Below are 20,157 nucleotides of genomic sequence, written 5' to 3'. Positions count from 1 at the left end.
GGGACTATACACTGAGAGCCAGTGTTCAAGGTATGGTAGATATATGGGCATATGCAGCAGTCAGATGCCAGTGGTGAGACTAGCATATCAGCCCTCTAGTACCCTGCATGGGCCTGGCTTATATTCATTCTATGACATTTCTTAGGCCACCACTAACAGATTTTCTAAGAACTGCCCAGGAATATGCTTTAATCATATGAACAACCTAATTACTTCAGGGTCACAGGCAGAGGGTATTTTTTCTGGAGTCCTGTGGCTGATACTTTGTTTTTGCCAGTGGAAAACTGAATTGCTTTCCTGAGTGTCTTTTTAACTTACTTTTATCCTGTAGCCTCTTACCTGTTTTCCTATTACAATCAACTGAGCAGTTTTGAAAAATGCCAGTGTCCAGGCTGCACCCCAAAAGACTTAGAGTTTCTAGGGGTGGAACCCTGGCACTCAGTAATTTTCGTAACTATCAAGGGGATTCCAATGCACAATCAAGACTGAGACCCACTGTCCTAGCTCAAACTCGATGGTTCTTACTCTAGCTGCAGATTAGAGTCACCTGTGGCACTTTTAAAAACAATATGAATGCCCAGATTCTACCCCCAAGAAAGTTGATGGGCTTTTTTTTTTTTTTTTTTTTAACTGCTGGTGACTCTAAAACGCAGTCAGGACTGAGAACAACTACTAGAAACCAATGGCAGTTGACAGCTTTCTCTAAAACTATGGCAGTTCTGCTTCCATCTACAGATTGCCACTGGTTGACCTAAATGTTTGCTCTGCAGAGCTACAGAGACTGTCTTATGAAATGTTTAGTGAGAACACTTTGTTAAGATATTTTAAGACTAAAGCTCGACGGAGGAATTGTTTCTTCATTTAGGTTCGCACAGCTTGCTCCTGTGCTCTTGGCTACTTAACTTACAATGCAAATGCTTTCCGCATTCTATTAAAGGAATGCAGAAATAAGCCTAACCAGTTCCTTCGTATAACAAATAATATCAACAGAGATGCAAGTATTAACCCAGCATTTTTAAAGGAATTTCAAATGCAGCAACGAGTGGGACTTCCTTCCTTAAGGTATTGTGCCTATATTTGTGAAGTTGCAGTAGTGAAATTATCAATAGAGGAACTTGTAAGAAAGTTTACCGAAGACTGGGGTGCGTGGGTGGCTCAGTCGTTAAGCGTCTGCCTTCGGCTCAGGTCATGATCCCGGGGTCCTAGGATCAAGCCCCACATCAGGCTCCTTGCTCAGTGGCGAGCCTGCTTCTCCCTCTCCCACTCCCCCTGCTTGTGTTCCCTCTCTTGCTGTGTCTCTCTCTGTCAAAATAAAATAAAATCTTTAAAAAATAAAAAAGTTTAAGGAAGACCAAACAAGGGGAGCTATTCCTGATAATGAATGAATATATGCCTCGGATTTGAAGAGAGAAAATTCCTCCTAAATGTCCACTGCCAAAGCCTGTTTTAATTCTGATTTAGCAACAAAACTGCTTGTGGAGGCAAGAATACAACCAGATCTTGGGGATCCCGTTTGGCCAAGATTATTCACGTTTCAGAAAAGCTTTTTGGGATTTTGGTTGCTTCCAAGTCTGATCCGGGAAACCATTTTTGGGATATACTTGAGAGTCCCGAGCCAACCAGGAATACCACCATGACCTTGGCATCATCAAAAAATGTTCAAAAGACCTTTGAACTTCATTCAAAGCTAGGCCAGACTCCCAGGGTAGAAATAGGGCTAAATTAGACCCAGTGGCTTCAGTTATGGCAAAGTATGACAGGCATTTATTTATCCAGAGGATTTTGTTTCAGTGCTGGGGTTTCATCAGAGCTTAAGTTTCTGCAAACGGAGAGGAGAATCTCTTTAGAATGGGCATATTTTCTTTAGTCAATGTAGCTGAATTTAAGTCTTCTCTGCAACTAGCACTATTTGTGTAGGAAACAGAACTACTCAAGATACAATATTAACTCGGGGCGCCTGGGTGGCTCAGTCGTTAAGCCTCTGTCTGCCTTTGGCTCAGGTCATGGTCCCAGGGTCCTGAGATCGAGCCCCACATTGGACTCCCTGCTAAGCAGGAAGCCTGCTTCTCCCTCTCCCACTTCCCCTGCTTCTGTTCCCTCTCTCGCTGTGTCTCTCTGTCAAATAAATAAAATCTTAAAAAAAAAGGATACAATATTAACTCTATGATAATAGAAGACACTAGGATCCAATACTGTATCATGGTTCTGTAAATCAATTTCAGTATAGAGAAAAATGAGTAAATCTTCATTTTAATTCTTGGAAAAACCAAAAACGCAAAACTGATTACCTCATTTTATGTAATAAAACAGGGAACTCTAAATTAAGTTCCTGTAATTGACAGTGTTAAATAATATTTACTGGTTAAAAAATTAATTTAGGATAAATAATGAAAAGTATTATTTTACACAATTACTCCGACAACCAGCCCATATGGCAACTTTTCGGGAATTAGAGAAAGATGCCCTTTCCTCAAGACACTTCACTGTCAACTGCTGAAAAATAGGTGTAATAACTATACAAATCTACAATGACTGAGGGTGAATGGCACCCCCTGGAATTGTGAACACTCAACTTTTAGGACTGTAAGCAGTGACCAGTGCTCAGTAAACTTGTAAGAATGGTTACCAGGTGAGGTGGAACTGGTAAGCAAATAATAATTACTCCCATAACTAATAGTGTTATGAACTCTTCTTAGAGTTTTTACACGGACCATTCCCTTTAATTTTCATAACCATTCAGTGAAGGAGTTTGATTAAATGAAACTATGGGAAATGTGCTAAAAGATTATTAAGACCTGTTTGGAAACTGTGGCATGGATAACAATACCCTTCCACGAAATGTTCCTTGATACCACTACTTGCAAGTACACTGGATTGTGGTTGGGATCATGATAGCATTTTCTTGGTGCATATACCACTCCTCTATTCCCATTCCCCCATCCAGCTCCAAGAATAGCAGAGTAGAAGAGTCCTTGGATATGCAAATTTTGAAGTATGGAGAAAGACATAATTTTACTGGTGTTAACTGACCCTGTATGAAAGCACTCAGCCTAAATGCTAGCTAGTTTCATGTTACCCTTTGGCCATGAAGTTGGTATATGGAGAGACTGAAGTCTATGCCTCATTAAAGTGGACAACAGCAAATGTTCCTCATCAAATTAACCAGCTATACATTTGTGATAACCACCTTTAATATATTAACTTTAAGTGAGACTTAAATTTTATTACCAGGGAAATTTTGTAATTTTGTAACTATATTATGTTACATGTACCGGATGATGATTTAAAATAATAGTGCTTTTATAAAGCCACCCACCCACCCACCCATATGGTGTGTGTGTTGGGGTAACAACACACACACCACATTAACTAGGTACACTTGTTATTCTTTGCCTTTAAACACTTCATTGGTAAACCACTGCTTTGAAAATAAAGTTTTGTGATCAATATGTTTTCCTTTTAGTCTAGAGAAAAATGGAGGACCATCCGTAATTCCTGTCTTTAAAAAAGGTAATTTTTCTTTGGCCTCTAAGGTAACTTCTAGCCCTGACACCTTACAATTCTGGGTTCAATTTCTAAAAATTCAAAATGTAGAGGTTACCCCCCAAAAAATGTACCTGTAAACTCTGCTTTTGTCATTCTGTATACTTAAAATATCTTCCTATTTACAAGACTACGTTAATCATTTCTTTTAAGACCTTCCCTACCATATCACTTAACAGAAATTCCTCTCTTACTTTGTTTTTTCTTATAAGCTATACAGAGAAATAGGTCATTATTGAAACAACATATAGGTATGGCCTAAATTACGATCTTGCTATTATTTTGTTTCGTGTACAACTTGTCTGTAAGTTCTTAGGGTAGAGACCACATTTTCTCCACTGATACACTACAGTTTTATATATATTTGGTAGATGTTGGCTGAGTGATTTTAGGTCTGCAAGGTCAGAGTCCAGAACTTATAAAGTTACTCATTAGTTCCTATTAGACATGTAATAGGGAAAATAAAAGATTTTTTGACTTAATTTATATGCTTATTGCTTATTCCCGTGTGCTTAGTGTAGGACCAATATGAGTCTTACTTGGTGTATTATCCTATAGTCAAAAGCAAGGATAGAACCATTCAAAAGCCAAGTCCGTTTGTAAGAGTCACAAATGGAAAGGGAGAGAATAAAAGAAGAGAGAACTTCACTTATTCAGGGAGTCTCTGAGAAAAGCTAGGTTTGTGTGGGAGGCTGTATATATGAATATTATGAGTAGAAGAATATTTTTTGTATAGCTTCTTTAGTGTAAGTTAATTTACACAAAGGAATAAAGTCAGTCCCATTTTTTTCTTCACTTTAATATTGTTTTCTTGTTTTGTTTTTCAATATTGGTTTCTAAATAGCAATCTGTGTACCAATGGTTTCTAAATAGCAATCTCTGCACCACTAACGGTCTGATAATGTTTTCACAGGTTTATGGTAACATAAGAAAAAATAAGGACACTATAGTAAGTTTCTGATAAAGTTAGTTTTTCATTCAATATATAAAATGTGTCATTTTGAGATAGTACCTTTTATACTTTCTCTTGGGTGTTAGGATATCCCTACTTTTACAAAATGACATTGGCATTTATTCTTTTATTAGTCTCAACTTGGCATAATAAAAAGTTGGCAACCATATACTGGCCCCACAAATGTTTGCCCTTGACATCTAAAAGTCTGGAAGGTATGGATCCATTCTCTTAGTATGTTTTAGTGATTTGAAGAAAATAGCACTATACAGAACCAAAAGCAATGAGACTATATCTAGGGCTCTTGGGCTTACGAAAGAGACATTTAATTGTGGCTCTCTAATTTTCAGGAAAAGAGCACCGAAGAAAATTAAAACCTAAAATTCAACCAAGAGATTCTTTGACTTTAATACCTCCTGCAACTAACTTCATGGGACTCTTCAAAACAACAAAACAAACCCCTGTTTCTCACAATATTTTTTCCTTTTCATCTGCAATTTCATCAGATATCATAGAAGTATCAAGACCAAGAATAGTGTTTTTGAGCCAACTTGGGAAACATGTACAGAAAGCTAACCCAGAGCCTGCAGAAGGCTAATAAAAGCATTAATATGAAATTATAAAAGAATTCCTGAGCACCCTTTTTAAATTCTTTACTTTTTTTAAAAGAATTCTTAAGTAATCTCTATATTCAATGTGGGCCTCCAACTCACAACCCTAAGATCAAGAGTCACATGCTCTACAGACTGAGCCAGCCAGGCACCCCCCAATTTTTTACTTTTAATTTTAATCTAATTCTAGTAAAATACATATAACTGACTATAAACATTTGAATGGAAGTTCTTGATATTGATACTTAACAGATTTTCTCTAGCCTGTCTACTGAAGTTTAACATCAGGTCAGAGTCATAGTTTCAAAAAGTAAATAGAATTTTCTTGCATTTAACACTATTAAAATATAGCAACTGAAAAAAGTGGCATAATTAGTATATCTATATCAAGTGTTAGAAACATTTTTAAATTGGTATGCTGGGCTAAAGAGGCCTGATTCAAAATAGCCCACGTGTTAACACTCACTGTAGTATCTTTAGATATTTAATGATAAATACTACAAATGCACGAGGCTTTTAAAACCCAAAATGTAGAAATGTATACTTTTAAAAGACTTAAAAAAAAAAATCTGAAATCACTGCCCACCAAGTACAAAAGTATGGCTAAAAACTGTGGCTACCAGTGTTGACCATTTTCCATACTTACAAGTATTTTTGGTTTACAGCTGGAAAGTGTGACACTCCGTGGCTTAGAATCACATGATGTCTTTGCCCAAGGAGTACTGTTTCCAGTAGGTACAAGTTTTGATGTAGGTCGGCCTCTATTTTACAGCAGCAGGTAAATTTGATACAAAGTCAAGCTGGGCTTCACTGTATCCTTTAAAGCCCTCATTTTTCTCTGACCACTTTGCTCTGGGCTACACTGAACATATATATTAACTAGCAGTTATTTTCTCCAACATGCTTTAACAGAAACAATAATGATGGTGGTGATGGCAGGTACAGGTACTTAGGGCTTTCCATGCACCAGAGGCTAGAGCCTAGGATTTTTGCCATTGGACAATAAGCGACCTCTCCAATCTTCAAATTTAATTCTAATTCTGGTGGATGCCCTAATATAGGAACTATGGGGGGAAATGGCTTATTCTATACTACAAAGGGAAAAATAATTCAAATGATAAGAAACTGAGTCATTTATTCAGCACCGTTAAGGATCAGAATTCATATTGATGGAAGTATTAAGCCTCTGCAGATGTAAAACAAAACAAAACAAAACCCTCTAGACGACGAACTTTGAGCTTTGGAACTGGCCTCTGGTGACGTTCAGGGGATTCTTTGTATTCAATAATATAAGACACTTCCTGCGCTTCTTGGCCTACCAAGGCCATCCTACTAGTCCTAAAACTTACAGTATTTTTCCTGAAGTACAGCTCCTCCAGTAAAGATTATTTTTATCATCCTGCATTTTTTTCTTTTTTAAAATTATATATGAGAAAGGCCTCAAGATAGAGGGGATTTCAGCAAATTGCCTGCCTTTTACCTGCACAATTAGCTAACTCGGGTACATATGCTTGCCCATACAGCATTCAGTTTCCTCCCTCCCTTGTCTTTCCCTCCCTCTCTCTTCCTTCCCTTCCCTCCTTCCTTATGGCCAAGCGCTAAAGGCCTACAGATATGGAATGCCTCCCCAAAATGCTCATTTTCTTTATCTGTAGTTTCTCTTATTTATATCATGAACTCAATTTTGACATGTGTGCTTGTAACACCTGTAGCAATTTTGACACTTAAAAATTTTAAGAACATAGATTGTAGATATCCCCATTTTGTAATACTGCGATAGGGGGAAGAAATTTTGGTCCATTTCCTTCCATAGTTTGTATGCACTCTGATTGTGAGAGCCACAGGAAATACTTATATTACTTCTCTGTGAATTCAAGTTCACATGATACAGAACACAAATTTAAATGAAAAGTGTGAATTCACAAACTAAGTTTCTTCTAAATATTTACAACCAATTCTATCATAGCTATACTCAACAGCAAAGAATATAAAGTTTGTTTTTTTAATAAATATTGGCTGTTTCTATATGTTCCCTCATAAATTATATTTTCTATTTCCAAATGGATGATCATAAAGCAATACTCTATGATCACAATTCTTAAAAAAAAAAAAATTACTTATGGAATTCACCCCAAAAGGAGGTCACCTTAAGGCAGTATTAAAATAAGAAATCTTTTCAGTCTAGATTTTTATCCTTACCCTCTATTTTCTCAATAAAGCAAGTTATTGACTAGAAAATTAACAACTTGGTCCAGTATGGATGATGTAATATTACTCTTTACTGGTAAAATCTCTCAAAGGACATTAAAGTCAGTAGCATTGTTTTTATATTCAAAGGACAATACATTCAGTTACTTTAGGCAGAAAAAAAAGTGATAAATGGGTATAAAGCTTCCGATTCAAAGGAAATTATCCAAACACAAAACCAAAAACCTTCACATCTCATATATTTTCATTGATTAAATACAATTTCTAAAATAATGGATGTAAACATACGTGGTCAACTAAAAAGTACAATACACACTTGAAGGATTACTTGCCTGTCCTATTTCTTAAAATCTCAGATGGATTTTAAGAAATGTATAGACATCCCAATTGCTCCAGGGAAGATGACACCTAGTAACATATATTTTTATAATTAATAACATGCATTCTGTTAGAGACAGTCACTCTTTGTCTTCATTTAGAGTTCTCTGATTTGACATGACTTTGACCTGGCTACCTTTCTAAACTTGCTCTCTCATTATAAAAGTTAGGCTAATGTTTCAAAAGGAGCTAAAAAAAATAGCTTCTGCTGATAACCACCAGTTTCCCAGGGGGAGGTAGGTGGAGGGGTATAAGAGAAATAAGTGAAGGGGATTAAGAAGTACAAACTTCCAGTTATAAAATAAGTCAGGGGATGAAAACTATAGCAGAAGGAATATAGTCAATAACACTCTAATAACTTTACTTATCGTGGTGTCGTAATACATATAAATGTTGGATCACTATGTTGTACACCTCAAATTAATATAATATTGTATGTCAACTATAATTCAATTAAAAATAAATAAATTTAATAAAATATATAGAATATAATCTAAAAAAACAGCTCTTACAATCCTGATATGAGAAAAAGAGAAAAAGGTCTAGGCCTTTTTAAAATGGAGCCAGGATTTAGCAGATTCACTGTATATCTTCCAAGGTTTTCTTTCTACCTGCCAATATCAGTACTTTCTTTTCCCCCACAAGATGTTTTACTTTAATTTTGATAATAAATCTACACTTCCTTATAAAACTATAACATATTATTATAGTCTCTCAGAAGAGCAGGGGAAACATCAAACATAAAAACAAAAGAAAGTCTTGATGAACAATTAATACTATGTTTCTTCCACAATTTGAAATATAAAAAAAATCACAACTTAATATTGAAATACTACCTTTAGGGATTTTTTTCAAAAGCAAAAATCAAATCTCCATCTTTAACCGTGGTACTTTTATGGCAGCTTCTCCAACTTCTTCTGATATATCTACTCCAAGAGGACATCTGCATCACAATCAGATAAATCACATTATCTCAAATACTTGCTTCCTGATCTGTCGCTAGGCAGACTTGTTTGCTTAAATTCTGACAACGGTTCCTATCTTGTGTACAATCATCTGTGATGATGGTTCTCAAATACAAACACAGCAGGGATAATGGGTGAAGAGAAGGCCAGTCTCATTAATAAATCTAAATTTTGGTATTTGTTTTAACTACTTTGAGGTATAATTGACATCTTTAATGTATACAACTCAATGAATTTGAGGATTGAGAAGTTTTTGAAAGAAATAGTTCTGCTCATACTATAAATAAAAACTTAAAAGGAAATAGAAAAATGATAAAAATGCCTTATAATTCTCTACAAAGCCGAAAGCGTACAAACAGTTTACCATACAGCTGAAGTCAAATCTTCATCCACTTCTACTTTAGAAATTCCCCAGGTTTTTATTGATTCTTCTCTGAGATTTCAAAAGCTGGCTTGCTCCTTTTCTACCTTCCTCTGTCACTACTGGCAGGAGACATCTGAGATCCTACTCTCTTTCTCTGTTCTTCCTCCGTAAATAATTTTGGCCTCAGATTTCTGCTTTTTTACAATGTTGCCCAATATATAGCTTCAACTGGACCCTAATCTGGAAAAAGCCATCAACTTCAGCCTCAACACTGTCACAAGAAGGCAACACTGGATCAGACAGTATATTCTACCTGAGGCTAGGCCATCAATATAGGAGATTCCTTCTCCCACTACTAACTAAACTCTGTTTTAGGCTTTGAATTTTATACTGCAACTGGCATAGAGACTATAAAAGGTACCACGTACTTGGGTTCATAGCGGATGCCTTCTGTGTTGTGTAAAACGCCCACGCCAGCACGCAATCTTTCAATACCATTCCTAAATGAGAATCATTTAAATAAAATAAACAGACCAAGATTTAAAGGAAGAAGATATAGCATGATGAAATGGCAAATTATGAGTGAAGCACATACGTCCTGTGCCTTACCATGCAATCATAATGCCATTGTCAGTGCACAGTCTGGGAGGAGGGCACAGCAAAGTGCACTGTGTTGCATTTGTTACAATTTCCAGAGCTTTTCGGATGTATAAGTTACTTGCAACGCCTCCAGATACAACCTGAAGGAATTGAAAAGACCAAAATTAACAAATATTACATATGGCTATGAGCCAAACTGTTAGCTAGACCTGGGGAAGATAACAGCATTATACAATAAGAAAATATCACATTTTAACAAGTGGAGATGGGCAAATGATCAATCTGTATAATAAAAATTTGGAGGAAAAGAAAATCAACAATTTCAATATCAATATACAATGACCACTATAATTTTTTTTTAGATTTATTTATTTATTTTGGCGGGGGGTTGGGGGGGAACAGAAAGAGAGGGAGAGAGAAACCTAAGCGGACTCCACGCTGAGCATGGAGCCTGACCGAGAGCTGGATCTCAGAATCCTGAGTTCACGACCTGAGCTGAAACCAAGAGTCAGACACTTAACCCACTGCACCACCACGAGGAGCCCCGGACCACTATCATTTTTATACATTTTCTTCTAACTTTTTTCTAATTATAATCAAAGTACACCAATATTTTAGACCCTGCCATTTTTATTATAAGCATTTTTCTCATTTTACATTATTCTTAAAAAGCTATTACCTTTGATAGTCACATAATATTCTATTTTGTGACTCTACCATCATTTAAATATTTTCTCATTTTATAATTTTCAAAAGGATGAAGTTTAAGATATAGTTAAACAGGAAGTTTATCAAGGCTTTTATGCAGATTTAAAGGAATTTCATCAAAGGAACATAAATTTGAAGGAAATTAGCTTATTTTTCTAAAAATAATGATAGCAGTTACTGCATCTCATTTCTTATTGTAAATCCACTTTTAAATTCAATGAAAAGATGCAGTCTTGGAGTTTTTTGCCACACAGGCTGTGCAGATATCCCATAAAGCTGCCATACCTGTATAAGAAATGGCTGTTAGTCTTTATTCTGCAAAATTTCATACTTCCAGGCTAGCAAATGACATAAAGACCTTTCGATCCTATGCACAGGATCAATTAAGCTCCTAGAAGAAAAGTAACATACTGTAAAGTGTGAATACTATTGTTAGAGGAGATGACAGAACTTACCAGTACTGCATTACTTTGAGATAACAAGTGTCTCTGCTTGCAAAACAGAATGGCACGGTGAGTTCTTTTTGCAATGTGGCATGCTATGGTGTGCTGTACCGCAGCAGCAATGTGTGCAGCTGAAGACAGGATTTGCCCCTTCTGGATCCCTGCAGAAATAAGCAGGTATTTTTAGGCACAATCCAGGATTACTTATTTTTCCAACTCCCCCAATTAGAAATATACCTTCCTCTTTTTCCTTTTGCATTATTATCTTATCAATAACATGCTGAAGTCCAGAGAAAGAAAAATCACAATTTTTAGCTCGTTGCATGGGAGGTTTGATATCAAAATGCAGTTTATTTCCTTGTTTGGCCAAATGTTCTATAGCCTTCCCACCACTCATGGTGGAGCACTCTGGATGTTTTATCAAAGACAGTCTTCTTGCTACCTATCAAAAACAAAATTTTTTGTAATGAGCCATAAAGCAGCACATTTTGAAAACAAGTTGCAAAGGAAATGAAATTTACTAAAAAAAATTCCAACCAAAAACCAAAATAGAACAAGCCTGGATGAATAAGACATGCTGTGCTTTTACATATGTGGACTATAGTTAGTAGTCAGTAAGGACAGACTCTTGCTCCTTCTCACAGCCTGATCAATAGGGGTCAATCACTGCTTCCCTATCTACTTCTGCTCTTCTATTGGAGATGAAAAATAAGTTTGAAGTTCACAATGACTGCTTAATGATTAGCTTCAAAAATTAGAACTTGTCCATTTCTTCTAATCATTACAGCTGTTGGCAGTAGGCTTTCTGCAGATAGCAGTAGGCTCAGGATTCATAAACAAAGGAAAAAGAAACCTGCTTGGTGGTGGTGTCAGCAATTGTGATGTTCAATCACAAAACTTTGTACATCTCTGGGCGCCTGGGTGGCCCAGTTAGTTAACCAACTTCAGCTCAGGTCATGATCTTGGAGTCCCGAGATCAAGTCCCACATTGGGCTCCCTGCTCAGCGGGGATTCTGCTTCTCCCTCTGACCCTCTCCCCTCTCATGCTCTTCCTCTCTCTCTCACATAAATAAATAAAATCTTAAAAAAAACACACACACACACATAAAACTTTATACATCTTTAATGTCCTTTATTATCTTTATAAACCCTCTTATTTCACATTTTTATAGTACTTTACGTGGCAATTTCTTTCAGATATATTTTTTGATTAAAAACATAACAGCATCTGCAAACTATTTGAGCCTTTATGTACTGATCTAAACCTCTTACCATTTCACTCAAATGGGTAAGAAATCTTTTATAAAACTATGTACTACTTTTCTTTTTTTCTTACTGCGTATATATATATTTTTTCAGTCTATTAATCAGAAATATTTAGATAAATGGCAGTAGGGTATCTATTATTTGACTGAAATAGACATCTTAATAAAAAAGAATGGAGAAATTAATTCTTAAATAATTACCTTGTCAAGCATGTCACCTGGTGCTATGTCCAAAGACTTTCCCAGAAGCAGAAAATCTGAAACTCCTCTAACTAATGCCAATAGACAATGACCTCCAGAAATCAAAAGAACTAAAAAAGGAAATTCTACTTTATTTAACAACCTAATAGTAAGTGCATGAGCCTCCATATGATGAATGGGAATGAAAGGTTTTTTTAACTGGTGTACTAGTTGTAAGCTAAATGATAAGCCTACTCCCAAGCTTAAAGCAAGTCCTGGTTTTACAGTAGTTGCAATTGCTGAGAGTTCACTTGGAGAGACTTTACTGGCAGAGAGAGCTTCTTGCACTATTCGTTGAATATTTTCTCTGTGAAGTTGCTGAGCTACTGGAGGAACAATCCCACCTGTTCTGGAAGAAATAAAAAAACAGCTTTTTCAAGACTGTCAGAGTAAGAAAAGTTTTACATTAGGGCTGAAGGCATGTTTTCAAATTAATTATTTTATAGCCAAATATGTTAGTCAAGTATATTCAAATATGTGTACCTTATAATGCAGCACAGTATAAGAACTTAGTATGCAGTGATTAAGGGTGTAATGTCTGACTTTTCAAAATTGTACACAACAAAATCCTATGGATTGTTGATGAATGGAATCACCACAATAATCTTAAGAAGCATTCTATGGGAGATGTCCTGAACAAGGAAAGGATAGGACAAAACTGGATTTTAGAAAAATTAATCTCTCTGGAGACAGAGAATTTTTATTTTTATTTATTTATTTTTTCAATTAAAAAAATTTTTTTAAGATTTTATTTGTCAGACACAGAGAGAGAGAGAGCACAAGCAGGGGGAGTGGCAGGCAGAGGGAGAAGCAGGCTCCCTGCTGAGCAAGGAGCCTGATGTGGGACTCATCCCAGCACCCTGGGATCATGACCTGAGCCGAAGGCAGACGCTTAACTGATTGAGCCACCCACGTGCCCCTACAGGGAGAATTTTCAAAGAGGTTACTGTAAAAGTATTTGTTTACATCTTAAACTACATGATCATGAAAGAAAGGGACAAGAGAGCCTTGAAAAACTGTTATAACTACTGGATGTAAGGGGAAGGGGGACCAAGGCATCCAAGATGATTCATATATTGAGCTGGAATGACCAGGAGAAAAGCAATACTAACAGAGAAACATGAAGACAGTTTTGTGAAGAAGATGAGTTTATTTTTAAACACACTGCACTTGAGGTCATGGCAGGACAGCAGACAGCTTGCAATCCTGAAATACAGTTGGGAATCTAGTGCTTAGAGCTGATAATTTTGATTTTGGGTCTATGCAGGACCCATGCCAAATGTCAAGAGTAAAGAAGTAGGAGGCAAATTTGCTAGCAAAAAATTTGCCAGCATGTGACTGACTTACAATCAGAGAAGCAGAGCAATAAAATATAGGGTCTGCAAGATACACCTCTCTAATCTCAAAAAAATCTTCAAATATTTGATGCTGTGACTTCTATACACAGAAATGAAAACCTTCAATAGGTGCACTCTATTAATATTTACTTAATAGTTATAATATGCAGGGGCACCTGGGGGGCTCAGTCAGTTAAGTGTCTGCCTTTGGCTCAGACCCTGATCCCAGGGTCCTGGGATGGCGCCCCGAGGCAGGCTCCTTGCTCAGGGGGGAGTCACCTTCTTACTCTCCCTTTGCCCCTCCCCCTGCTCATGCTCTCTGTCCCTCTCTCTGCTCTCTCTCTCAAACAATAAAATCTTTAAAAAAATAGTTATAATATGTATTGTATCAGGCAATGAAGGAAACAATAAAAGAACCTTATTTCAACATTCATATAGTAATACTATTTTCCTTAATTCTTCAAAGCCACTTTTTCTCTTACATTCTTCAACTCTGTTAATGGCCTTCAGCCTTCTAATGACTTGGGTTTCCAGCTTCATCTTTATCTCCTTTCTTTATCTCACTTTCCACAACTAAGTGTATCACCATTCCAACTGCCACCATCAAGTTCAAAAAGCTCTCATTATCTCAGTCTATTCAAAGCCTTCTAATTACAACTTCCTAGAGAGATTTTCTGATCCTTGGAGTCCATTCTACATTGTGTTGCCAGAAAGTAAAGCAAAATGCTGACCCCATAACTCTCTTACTCAAAAGCATTTACTTTCTTGAAATTTGGGTAACTTTAAGTCTAAATCCTCTACCCCCAATTATTTCTTCCTTCTCCCACTTGTCTACCTCCCTTTCTTTTTGTACCTCTTTTATGTATTTTATCTTAAAAGGATTATGCTAGCTAAGCACTCAAAAGAGATGAGTAAGACTATGGCTTTATTCTCAAAAGAATTGATTTGTAAACAGTATGGAGAGTAGGTGATTGAGGGGCTAAAGCTAATAAAAAGTCAGGGAAACCATCTGGCCTCAAGATAGGACACCCCCCCGCCCCCCCGCCAACCCAAGCAGTCCTCTATTAATGCATTTTCCATGCTGTTTTACAATGACTTGCTTACCTGTCTTCTTCACTCGTTTATAACAGACTAGAAGTACAATTGTTACTAATAATAGGTAGCTTTTATTGAGCTCTTGCTACTTGTCAAGAACTGCACTACACGCCTTGGAAGAATTCGCATGTAATCCTCACAACATTAGGAGCTAGTTACCATTACTATCCCTATTTCACATATAAGGAAACCGAGGCACAGAAAACCGTGCAAGGTCTCATAGTTGAACCAGAATGTAAACCTGCTGCTCAGAGACAAGGATTATATATCTTAGTCTTATTTGTACCACGGTGCTTCAAATGTTGCCTGGGAACTGTAGGAATTCAATAAATGCTGAGATGAGCTGTGTAGATGGTACCAGTTTACTTCCTGTGTATTCCTCTCAAGTGACCTATGCACTAACTAAACTGAACGTTTGTCCTGTATTTTATCACCTCTTTGCCTTTGCTATAATGTTTACTCATGCTACAGTATTTTTTTCATCTCCATTCATTGAAGGCCTACCTATTTTCAAGGCCACTGACACCTGCAGTGTATCAGATGCTATGCTGGCTATCAGGCATAGTGTAGTGATTAATACTGATAATTAAGACAGAGCCCATCACCATGGAGTTTAGAGTCTATTGAGGGAAAGACTATATATAAGTAAACAAATGTAAAAATTATCAAAAGGATGATGAAGAAAATAAGCAGGGTGTGGTGATACAGAATAAACATGGTGGGGATACTGAATTTAGATAAAGTGGTCAGGGAAGGCCTTTCTACACAGTCAACATTTACATGTGCAAATGTCCAGGACACTCAGAAATACTGAGTGGAACTGAGGCATGGTAGTAACAGTTATTGTTTGCACCACTTGTTTGATACTTACTTTATGCTGCCTTGTACTGTATGCTGTATGTTTCCTTGTAGGTCTGTATATCATGCCTCAGAGAATGGGTTAAGCTCCTTGAAGGCAAGGACTTACTGGTATTTCACTACACCTTATTAACACTTACCACAGTCCCTTTCATATAGTATGTAACTGTTAGAGGTCTATTCTGTCTCTTCACATATATTATTTCTATTATACTCGCCACAATCCTGTAAGGCAGGTATTATCTTTCCCATTTTACAGATGTGAAAACACAGAGAGGATAAGGAACTTGCCTAAATTCAGTCAACACCAATTGCCTAATTCATAATTCAAATACAGATCTGTGATCTCAAAATACCAACCATTTTCACTATTCAGGTGTTATAAATTGATGGCTTGAAGGCGTATTTGATCTGTATAGCATTTTAATATATTTTGAATTACCAACTAATTTTAAAATCTGGAAATATTACAGTTATATTCTGGATTTCCATTTTCTTTTGAAAATTCTGATGATCAAATAACATAGGGCCTACATTTCTGCATGGCAACAATTGGCTGGAGCTGAGTAGTGACCTCCTCCAGGTATCTTCCACTTTATATCCAGCCCACTTATCTATGTAGCCTGACTAGTGGTCCTCTGCAAACAGATGAGTTTATAAGCTTTGCACCATTTATGCTTTAATACAACAGTGTATTATTATTTAAGTACCAACATGAGTTATATCTATAAATATGAATAGGATTTTTTTTTTCCCCAGTGATTAACACAGGCTAGAGATAGGGCCATGCTCTCCTAGGACTTCAGTTGAGACCATGAAACATACAGGTGTACAAAGAGGAAAAGGCATTACTAAGGGGAAATCATGGATAAATCTTAGAGTTGGGAATGAGCTTAGTTCTTTCTGGCAAGAGGCTCAGTTAAAGTTGGGACCTTATTATGGAGAGCCTTAAAGGCCAGGGTGTAGGGTTTAAGGTTTTCTATAGCAGTTATTAGAAGCTTTTGCACAAAAGAAGAACTTAAGTCCTAAAATTGAACTTTTATATATGATAAATAGAATTATTTCATTTTACTTTTCCCAAAAGTGGGAAATACCAAGATAATGTCTACTTACTTTAAATGAACTTCAGTTTGGGAGTGTATTGCTTCTCCCAAAACATTTCCAGTTTCATCCACCACGGCAGCTGCTGTATCATCACAACTGGTTTCAATTCCCAATACTAGTTTATGAAGAAACAGTTTTCCAGGATAAAAATTAAAACTTCTTAAAAATTCATAAGGTTTCCTTCTTGATGGTTTAGAAAAAACTCCTGCTGTCTTATTCAGTATTAGCATACTTACTCTACAGATAACTCCTAGAAAAGAAATGAAGAAACAAACTAATTATTTGGAACTGACATTAACCACTAACCCATTCAGATAAACAAAATTCCAAAAACTTGATTTATTTTTCAATATAATAGTTTTACAAAATTATAGGAAAGTTTGGTAAAAGCAAAAATTTTTAAAGGCTATAGCAACCTGTGAACATAAATAACAGTGTGAATGAATATAATGCTCTTCAAGGGGGAAAACAAGAAAGTCAGATATAAAATTTTTAGTATTATCATGCTGTTCTTAGCAAACTATTCATTATTTATAAAATAGCTAATAGTTGCATGGATAGTCTTCTGGAAAGTGCTATTTATTTTTGATAGCTAAATTACAACAAAATTGGTTTAAGAAAATTAAATGATAAAGGCAAAACAGAACAGATAAAAATAAATGCATCCCATTTCCTGGAATACCTTTCAAAATAAAATTTAATAATTTGGTTTGAAAACAATTCACATAAAAGACAGAATTTAGTCATCTACTTTGGAAAAAGTGTTCTTGTAAAGCTCATCTTAAAAGAACCACATGTAGACTAAAATGAGTGCAACCTAATACCCATTTTATCCATTAATTACAATTTTTCTAATTCAATCTCCATTTTACCACAGGTTTATTGTAGTAAGGATCTCCCCAAATCCTTTTTTTCTCCTCAAAATAATAGCAGTCCATCACTGAAGCACCCTGGTATCTTCACAATTCCAAGTATCTAATTTCATGCCCCCAAATCACCTGTTCTAGACCTTTCTGGATGCTTACGTAGACCCTTCCCCTACACAGTAACGGACAAAATGGAAAAAAATGAGAGAATACTGGAATTTTTATTGTTCCCCTCTGGCAGAGGGCATCCGGGGATTAGAGTTATAATAAGCAACCTACTTGCGCAGAGGACAGCTGCGGGGAGTGCAGCCCAGACACGCACACTCGGAGAAATAAGATTTGTAGTCACTAAAATCCAGGCAGGGAAGCTTGTGCGAAGCACTTGTCTTTAGGGCTACGAAGGCTCCTAAGTGAACCAGGGAGGGTACTTGGCCAGTGCTAGTCTGTTCTAGGAAGCGAAAGGTTTGTACTGGAATCGCCCTTCCAGGCAGGAGAAAGAACCAGTGAGAGAGGGGGTGAGCAATTTTACCCACCTTCCTCGTGAACGACAGTGGCTAGTACGGGTTTCGTTCCCCTAGCAAAGACGGTCGACTGCGTTTTTACAAGAGCAAGAGAGGCAGGCCGAATCTGTCGCTCCGGAAGTGATGTCATCGACACGGTGCCAGCGTCTCGTCGCCGGCACCTGCTCCTATGGCCCTGGAGGGCGTCACTCTTAACTCAGTACCAAAAAAGCACAAATGCTGTTTTTGTCCGAGATGCAGTGCGTGCACTCATGCGTTTACCTTAGACTTACAGGTAGCAAGACTTTTGCAAGGTCACACGGCTAATGATCGATCTAGCGGAGGCCGAACGTAGATTTGCCTGACTACACAGCGTTAAATTCTAAACACTTGGCTACGTGAAAATTTTGTTTGCCTTTGGCTGGAATTTGGACGCCACTGTGAGGAAAAGATGGTGCAGATTATTCGTCATTCCATTTTAGAGGACCTATGACCAAATCTAAAGGTTGTTACCCGAAATAGCTAATAGTTTCAAAAACAGAATGGAAAGGAGGGACGACGCCACGGACCTAAGTGTACAGGGTTCCGAGGGAACGGAAGCGCTTCCGATCGGACTGTCTGAACCGTCCCTCCCACTTTTTGGAGTAAAGGTGTGGGGCTGGCTCGTTTTTGTGATTAAAAAGGGGAAGGGGCTATGGTATATTCATTTACCATGAAAAAATTATAATATCCTATTTTCGCAATGCATTTCATGGTTTCTGCTTGCTATGTACACAACCTTCAGGAAAATATGTACTCATTCTTGGACCTCCTTCAGTCTTTCCCCCCCCTCTTTCTTTTATTGGTATGTGAACTTGTCATTTGTATAAATAGATTTATCCCAAGTCTTTCTTCTGCTAAAGTCGTGCTAGACTTTAAGGTTTTACTAAGCTTACTAAGCAAGGACTTAATATATGCAAGATTGGTTAAGGCTATCACATAAATCTGTGTCTTGAACGGCATGAAGTTCTTGGTATAGAAGATAAGTAAATCTCGGTCGGAAGTCACAGTTATAGTCTAGTGGTAGATAGAAATATATACATTCATAATTACCAAAATGTTGAGAGTTTTTAGGTGACACATGCTTTCAAAATTTGTGTGACAATAGCAACCATAATTAGCAATTCACTTCCGTTGTGCCAGGTAGTGTTGCAGATTAATTCATTTAATCCTCACTATAATCCCGTGAGGTAATTAGTTACTGTCCTCATTTTACAGATGAGGCAAACGGACCACAGAGTTTGATGATTTGCTGGTCACACAGCTAGTAAACGCAAAGCTAGAAGTTAGACCATCTGGTTCTGGAAACTGTTTCCTTAACTTCTAGAAAATAAAATAACTCATATTTCCCTAGGAAGTGTGTCTGAGCTAAAAAAAAAAGGGGGGGGGAGAAAAATTAAGACCAAAAAGTTAAAAAATAGTTCTCCTGTCCAACTGCGTATGATTAGTTAGAGATTGTTTTCTATTATATGCTGAAATCTAGTCTGACCATAAAATTTTTCACACCTGGCATTTTCTTGCAATTTGGATTATGTTCAGCAAGTGTGTCTCAATACCCTTCTGTGCAAGAATGTGTCAAGAATTATCCCTTTTTTATGTGCTGGTATCATTGGCAGATTCCTCATCCAGGCACGTTTGGCTGGTGTTGAGTCTTAATGCTGCATTATGTGAAACAGCAAAACTCTAGGACACATTAGGAATTTTTATAGATTGATGGCATGTTAGTAGCAGAAAGAAAAGGCACTTATACCAGTACCACATATTTGGCAAGTGAAGGTGTATACATTTTCCATGTTCTTTATTGTACTAGAGGAGAAATTATTGGTGGAAAGGCACTTAACGCTGAGGCCTACCTGGGCTTTCATACAGATCACATTATATGATTTGAATGCCACTGGTGGACATTCTCAAAGAAATATGGCTTAACTACTGTAACTTCCACTTGAATTTAGAATCAAAATATGCTCATTTTGTCTTTGCTATTGCCTGCCTAACTTTCCATTTGTAAGTTTTAGAGGAAAGTAATATATAGAAGAATCTTTACAATAATTTCCTAATTACATCTTACTAAATTGGATTTT

At 36.8% G+C, this 20,157-nt stretch overlaps 2 protein-coding genes across 4 annotated transcripts in view; one reads left to right on the top strand and one right to left on the bottom strand.

The window, feature by feature from the left end:
* Positions 1 to 5,093, top strand: part of ANKAR (ankyrin and armadillo repeat containing) — a 75,828-nt gene extending 70,735 nt beyond the window's left edge. The window contains exons 22-24 of the mRNA XM_025848728.2: positions 866 to 1,062; positions 3,464 to 3,510; positions 4,846 to 5,093. Coding sequence (XP_025704513.1) covers positions 866 to 1,062; positions 3,464 to 3,510; positions 4,846 to 5,093 — 492 coding nt within the window. The remainder of the gene's footprint in view (positions 1 to 865; positions 1,063 to 3,463; positions 3,511 to 4,845) is intronic.
* Positions 1,742 to 18,188, bottom strand: OSGEPL1 (O-sialoglycoprotein endopeptidase like 1). Of its 3 annotated transcripts, none has more exons than XM_025848717.2 (9): positions 18,071 to 18,188; positions 16,681 to 16,921; positions 12,239 to 12,626; positions 11,010 to 11,214; positions 10,785 to 10,933; positions 9,631 to 9,761; positions 9,450 to 9,521; positions 8,529 to 8,635; positions 1,742 to 1,819 (listed from the first exon to the last, which is right to left on the bottom strand). In XM_025848717.2, exons 1-8 carry the CDS (start codon positions 18,186 to 18,188, stop codon positions 8,557 to 8,559), a joined length of 1,383 nt encoding a protein of 460 aa, XP_025704502.2. In that variant the 3' UTR covers positions 1,742 to 1,819; positions 8,529 to 8,556. The 3 variants fall into 3 exon arrangements, with proteins under 3 accessions (XP_025704502.2, XP_073737409.1, XP_073737410.1); XM_073881308.1 differs by having other exon boundaries at positions 11,010 to 11,052; XM_073881309.1 differs by lacking the exon at positions 18,071 to 18,188 and having other exon boundaries at positions 12,239 to 12,621; positions 16,681 to 16,804.
* Positions 18,189 to 20,157: the final 1,969 nt, after the last annotated feature.

This window comes from Callorhinus ursinus, unplaced genomic scaffold (assembly GCF_003265705.2).
Source record: "Callorhinus ursinus isolate GAN/ISIS: 27379988/994484 unplaced genomic scaffold, GSC_fseal_2.0 scaffold2, whole genome shotgun sequence".
Classification (NCBI taxonomy): Eukaryota; Metazoa; Chordata; class Mammalia; order Carnivora; family Otariidae; genus Callorhinus; species Callorhinus ursinus.
The sequence above is the reverse complement of the archived record's forward strand: the minus strand, read 5'-3'. Positions and strand labels throughout refer to the sequence as shown.